Raw genomic sequence first — 6000 nt, 5'->3', positions numbered from 1 at the left:
AGTAACACTCTTCTTATTGAAATACGAGAAGTAATACTACAATTATAAAAAGATTTCATAAAAATAAACTCACAAACTGATATGATTTCATATAATATATTAAATCTACTTTACAATATAAATATTATCTTTACAATAAATAGCTTTACTTTTGTGAGACCTAATTGTGCTAATAAAGCATTTCTCTTGAAATATATGAGATCAATTACTTAATCTGTAATAAATATAAAATTGGTGAGTTTTGGAGAATTTCACATAAAATTAGGCCCTTGAAAATCATGCTAAGTACTTCCATCACATTGACCCTATCTCATCCTTTGACCTTATCTGAATTCAAAATTCTGGGTAGGGCTCCAAGCTTTGAAGTAGAAAAGCTGACCTAACATTCAACATGGTATATATAAATGAAGGCGTTCCGATACCGTTACCCGCAATAGAGTTGCGAGAATGGTTGGTTGGTCCCAAAGGAAGACAGAAAAATAACAACTACCATTCTTCCCTGCGCGCGCGCGCTAGTTGGTGGTTAATTTGATCAGCGTCCGGCCCCTCAGAACAATCCTAACATTCTCGCTGTTCTTTCTTCCTTAATTTCATCTAAATTCTAATAAATATGATACTCGGACAGCTTGTTAGGTTGCTACCAAATTTTTCAGATACATGAGGCTTTTATTTCGCACTTTTTTCCCTTTCTTCTCCCATTCATGCATGCATTGTGCACTCATTCCCCTTACTCACAATCTTTAAGCATTGCGATTCTTCTTCCTTGCTGAATTTTCGCATTAAGGCTCGAACAGTAAAGGTGCAGCCATTGTTCAGGCATTGTCATCTCCACTTGAAAAATGGGTGTTTTTTCCATGGATTCTCCAGGAACGTCCGAGCCGAACATGAAAACTCCAAGATCTTTTTGAGGTAATGTAGGAACCCTTTTCTCTCTGTATTTTTAAAAGTTTAGGGGTTGTGGCAGGGAAAGTGGACAAGAGAATGAGAAGTAGATTCGATTATTTTATGTTGTGGATTTCTTGGCCGGCTAGCCGGAGATCAGCAATATGAGACGCTTCTCCATGGTTCAGTTTGAATCTGCAACATTATCTCCTAAATTAATGTTGGAAGAGCTAGCGCTAAAGATCGATACTAGTAGTTAAAATTTAGACCTATGCATGTTTTGTGAATATACATGACCTGTGAGCAAATGTCGGTATTAATTACAATATTTCAGAATATCTGTTGATAGTAATGAAATTGTTTGAAAATAATTATAAAATAATTTGTAAATAATAATAAAATAATTTGAGAATACTTGAAAATAATTGTCTAACCCATGCAATATTTTGTTTTCATTTGTGCAATGAAACCTACAGCTGATTTATCAACTACCATGTTTCAGTCTCATGTGCAGCAACCCTTTTTTTTTCCCTTTATTTTTTTTTCAGATTAATTTGAATTTGTAAGAAAAGCAAGGCAGCCGGAGCAAAGACAGCTAGCCAAAAGCATCATGAGTTCCACTATACGAGTGCTGAACAGAATAAATCTCCACTTGGCAGCCGGCTCTCAATCCTATAATCTAACCAAGTCCAGCGAAGTATGACACTAATATCACTAGCTAGCCTCATGTTGGCTGTACGTAGCTTTGACCGTTAGATAAAAATATTCCCAACATATCCAACTACAGTACCGATAATTTGAAGGTGACTGATTTTTTTTTTTCCTTCTAAATAGTTGCAGGATGATTTTGCTGAATGGTGCGTTACGCTCTCTTTCGTGGCACGTCTTGTCGCCTATATTGCAATTTTAGGCAAGTCTCATGATCTCTTATAATCGCATGGCATATGAAACTCATGTTGGTTTAATTATAGACTCCACACATAGAAACCCAACATAAGTGACACAATTAAAATTACATGCACTGAACATAAGTCTTTTTCAATTGTCAATTTGAGTATATATAATGGTTTAATTATAGAGAGATAAACACATCATTGTAGCTCTTCATATAGAACACTGAGACTGTACTAACTTCCCATGAGTATGTAATATTGTGTTTAGTTCTTTGTATTGAATCATTCGATTTCATCAAGAAATTATAGATCAGGATCTCAATTGGCATGCATCCACGTATATATAAATGATGATGATTTTCACTATGGTGCAGTATTGCTGGTGATCGTTATATTTATGTTAATGAAGTACTTTGAAGGGTTTGATGAGGAGAGGACCAGAGAGGAAGCAGGAGATCAAAGTACTGAAACAAATCCATTATGGCGAGGAAAGACAGTGCAATTCTCGTATGGAACTTGTGAAGAAGATTTGGAGTCAGGAATTCGTAACGATAATGGTGTTGGATCATGTAGTCATATTAGTTCCCAAGAAGACTTGTATGACAAAAAAGTATGCGTAATTTGCTATGATGAACGACGTAATTGTTTCTTTGTTCCTTGTGGCCACTGTGCTACCTGTTATGTCTGTGCTCAGAGGTATGATATCCCAAGAGATTCAACTTTTACACACAATATTACAGTACTTATTCAACTATAATCTCTTTTATACCCAAAACCTTGTGATTTTTTTTCAGGATTTTCAATGGAGAAAACAAGACGTGTCCTGTTTGTAGAAGATTCATTGGCAAAGTTAGAAAACTATTTGCCTCTTAAGGATTATTTATTTATGAGTAATGTTATGCATCAGTCATTATTCAATTTCACACTCTTTATTTATATATATATTTTTTATAAGATATGTAAGTATTTTTTATAAGATGTAGAAGTGTAGAACAGTGAATAATAAATAAAGAGAAAATTTTTAACTTATTTATTTTCCTTATTTTTTGGGAGACGATTTTGACATGTCAGTGAGCCCGTCTCTAATTAATCGAGAGATCAGGATACATATAACCGACTTTTTTTGTGTTCTTTCGTTTTGTTTTGTTTTGTTCAATTAATTTCTAGGAGAGCAGAGAGATGGGTTTGGTTCAGAAAACCCTTTTTTTTTTTTTCTTCTTCGCTTATAAATGGTGTAGGCCATGCCGCTAAACGGTAAACCTCCCCAAATCATAATTGCCAACTGTCAAGTCATTATCAACCCCGCAAAATCTCAAAGAGGGCTCGTTCCTTGTTCTTCGAGACGAACTAGATAAGTGGATGTCTTTTATTCAATTCTTTACTAGGTTAAAATTACAGTGAAAGTTCGAAAATCCCGATAAGATTTTAAAATTTTTGTTCTATTTATAATTAGTATTGATATCATGTTTCGTGTGCCTTGGCCACTTCACATTGACAACATTCGGGCTCTTCCCTTCAAGAAAGAGAACGGGAGAGTTCGGGAGTTGCGATACTTTGACACTTAAATTAGTCTAAGACTATGGAAGAAGAAGGAAGAATAGATATTAGAATGAGATAGCAATAATTTTCTAGTTTGAGAGAGAGAAACCCCCTTCTTGGTAGGAAGAGGAGTATTTATACTTGAAATGAGTCTGTTCCGAAGTGGTTGTGAAGAGTGTGCGGATCCGTATCGGATCACGCGTCCCTATCAACTTCCTGCATCTGGTCAAACTTGTCAGGTCCGCACTAGGTTGTTGCTGACACCTAGGTGGGCGTGTCGTTTCGTACTGACCCCAGGATGCCTGAATGCGACATGGCCCTGCCATGCGTACTCGTTCCTCATCATTAAACGCGGTGTGGCCTGGGCAGGCTTGCTTGCCCACCTGTTGCATCCTGATAGCTGTGTCAGAGATGAGGATGCCTCTGACTGTTTGTGCATTTGGGTGCTAGGTCATTCCATCGTGTCAGGGTTGGGGCGCCTTTGTCAGGGGTGTCATGTGGCTCGGTCTCCTGTCCTGTTGTTGGGACTCCTGTCTTGGGCCATTCCTCCTAGGCTGTTTGGGTTACCAGGGCTGTCCCAAGTCCTCACAAGGATCACACCCGACCGATTGCGTCTAGCTCCATCCCTGCTCAATGATTTTACCAGGGATATGATCCAATCAGTTGGAGCTATCACCTTATCTATTCTGGCAAGAGTAGCTATGGTGGACTTCCTTGTAGTAAAAGCCCCTCCGCCTACAACGCAATCCTGGGGCAACCAACTTTGAACCACATCAGAGTGGTAACATCTACCTATCATCTCAAGATAAAATTTTCGACCCCATAGGAGTGGAAGAGATACGCGGCAACAAAAGTTGGCAAGAGATTGTTACACTCGGGAGCTGAAACCCGATCCTATTGAGGTCCAAACCCTTGGGAAAGTACCCAAGGCCACAGCTTCTCCCCAAGCATAGGTAGACAACGACAGCTCGACAAAGGGAATACGCTATACTTGCATACTTTAAAACAATATCTAGCATTACTCCTATGACATCGATGTAAATTTATAAGTTATACTTTTTTCTTATTTGAATAATAAGTAAAGTTTTGTAGGTTTTAATAATTTTTTTTTTAAAATGAAGTAAAGAAAGAATAATTCTTTTACTTTTGGGTGCAATGATCACACACCTTTAATTGAATGACCATTGACAGGTTCAATATACCTAAATATGCCTAATATTATTCGTTCTGAGACTTCTTTCTTTCCTCCTATTAATATTGGATGAGGGCCTAATATTAGTGTCCATCTTGGATGAAATCCCCTCTAATCTGTTGACCATATTTGAAAAATCAATACATCAAAATCAGATAAAATAATTTAACTTTGTTAGGTGAAAGTTAAGATAAAAGTTGAAAGTTAAATAAAATATTATTAGAATATTAATTTTTAATATTATTATTATTTTAAAATTTGAAAAAATTAAATTGTTTATTATATTTTGTGTGTGAATTTAAAAAAATTATAATGATTAAATGAGATGAGATGAATTGAAATCAACTCTAAATTCAAACTAGGCATTAGGTTCTGTTTGAATAGTAAATTGAGATGAGTTGAGATAAAGTTAAAAATTAAATAAAATATTATTATTATTTTAAAATTTAAAAAATTTGAATTATTTATTATATTTTATATAAATATTTAAAAAAATTATAATAATAAAATAAGATAAAAAAAAGATGTGATAAAAGACTATCCAAACCCAACTAGTCATGTTAAAAAAATCCCATAACGAAGTTTCCTAGAAGGTAGTAGAAGGTAGGACCACAGGGTGATCAGTATGGGGTAAGTTTGTATGAGTGGGACTCCTTGATGGAGCGGGAGGCTACGTTGTCTACCTTCGTTTGAAAAATAAATCTATCTCAATTTATTTTAATTTATAATTATAATTTTTTTAAATTTTAATATAAAATATAATAAACAATTCAATTTTTTAAATCTTAAAATAATAATAATAATAATAATAATAATAAATAATATTCTAATAATATTTTATCATTTCAATTCAATTTAATTCAATTCAACTTAATTTAACATTTAAACGTCTCCTAAATCATGGGCCCGCAACAGTACAATGCGTGCTCGCTAGCTTCTGTCTTATCCAGCAATTATTATTTATTTATTTATGAATAATATTAAGCAAATCAGGACAGAGTGTTTGAGGGCACTCCGCAACCTTTCAGTCCATTTATGATTTTCTTTTAATGTTGTAATAATAAAGTAATTTTCAAAAAATAAATTCATAAATTAACAGAATTAATTGATATATCGAATTATAAAATTATTTTTACAATAAAATAAATCTAGCATAATACTTTAATTTATAAATTTATTTTTATTCAAATTTTCATATTGTAACACTTTTCTTTTATTTTTTTATTTAATATTGTAATGCCTACCCTACCATACACGGTTGTGCCTATGTTTTAACTTATTGAAAATTTATTTATATAATTATATTCTAAAACCTCTGCAGCGTATATTATCTATTTGGTATAAATTAATTTTAAAAATAAATTTTAAAATTTAAATCTTATAAATTAAATTATATAATATAAAACCTTTAAAATAGCATTTCTCAGACAAGTATACACTGCGATTGCATGATAACTTTATGAGCCTAGATGCGAGTTTGGGAATGTGACAAAG

The 6000-nt window shown here is 33.8% G+C and overlaps 1 protein-coding gene across 2 annotated transcripts; it reads left to right on the top strand.

Annotated features, from left to right (window-relative positions):
* The first annotated feature begins 565 nt into the window (after positions 1–565).
* Positions 566–2741, top strand: LOC121251427 (E3 ubiquitin-protein ligase APD2). 2 transcript variants are annotated; one of them, XM_041150696.1, is made up of 5 exons: positions 566–909; positions 1431–1579; positions 1723–1792; positions 2150–2471; positions 2570–2741. In XM_041150696.1, exons 2-5 carry the CDS (start codon positions 1493–1495, stop codon positions 2646–2648), a joined length of 558 nt encoding a protein of 185 aa, XP_041006630.1. In that variant the 5' UTR covers positions 566–909; positions 1431–1492; the 3' UTR covers positions 2649–2741. The 2 variants fall into 2 exon arrangements, with proteins under 2 accessions (XP_041006630.1, XP_041006623.1); XM_041150689.1 differs by having other exon boundaries at positions 570–909; positions 1717–1792.
* Positions 2742–6000: the final 3259 nt, after the last annotated feature.

The sequence above is a fragment of the Juglans microcarpa x Juglans regia genome, chromosome 1D, assembly GCF_004785595.1.
Source record: "Juglans microcarpa x Juglans regia isolate MS1-56 chromosome 1D, Jm3101_v1.0, whole genome shotgun sequence".
Classification (NCBI taxonomy): Eukaryota; Viridiplantae; Streptophyta; class Magnoliopsida; order Fagales; family Juglandaceae; genus Juglans; species Juglans microcarpa x Juglans regia.
The sequence above is the reverse complement of the archived record's forward strand: the minus strand, read 5'-3'. Positions and strand labels throughout refer to the sequence as shown.

What these genes read in the sequence shown, in the direction of transcription:
- LOC121251427 (XM_041150689.1), top strand. Translation starts at nt 1,493, where the DNA reads ATGAGTTCCACTATACGAGTGCTGAACAGAATAAATCTCCACTTGGCA. An exon ending in ATCTAACCAAGTCCAGCGAA is followed by an intron (nt 1,580 to 1,716) that starts GTATGACACTAA and finishes CCTTCTAAATAG; the next exon opens with TTGCAGGATGATTTTGCTGA. An exon ending in TGTTATGTCTGTGCTCAGAG is followed by an intron (nt 2,472 to 2,569) that starts GTATGATATCCC and finishes ATTTTTTTTCAG; the next exon opens with GATTTTCAATGGAGAAAACA.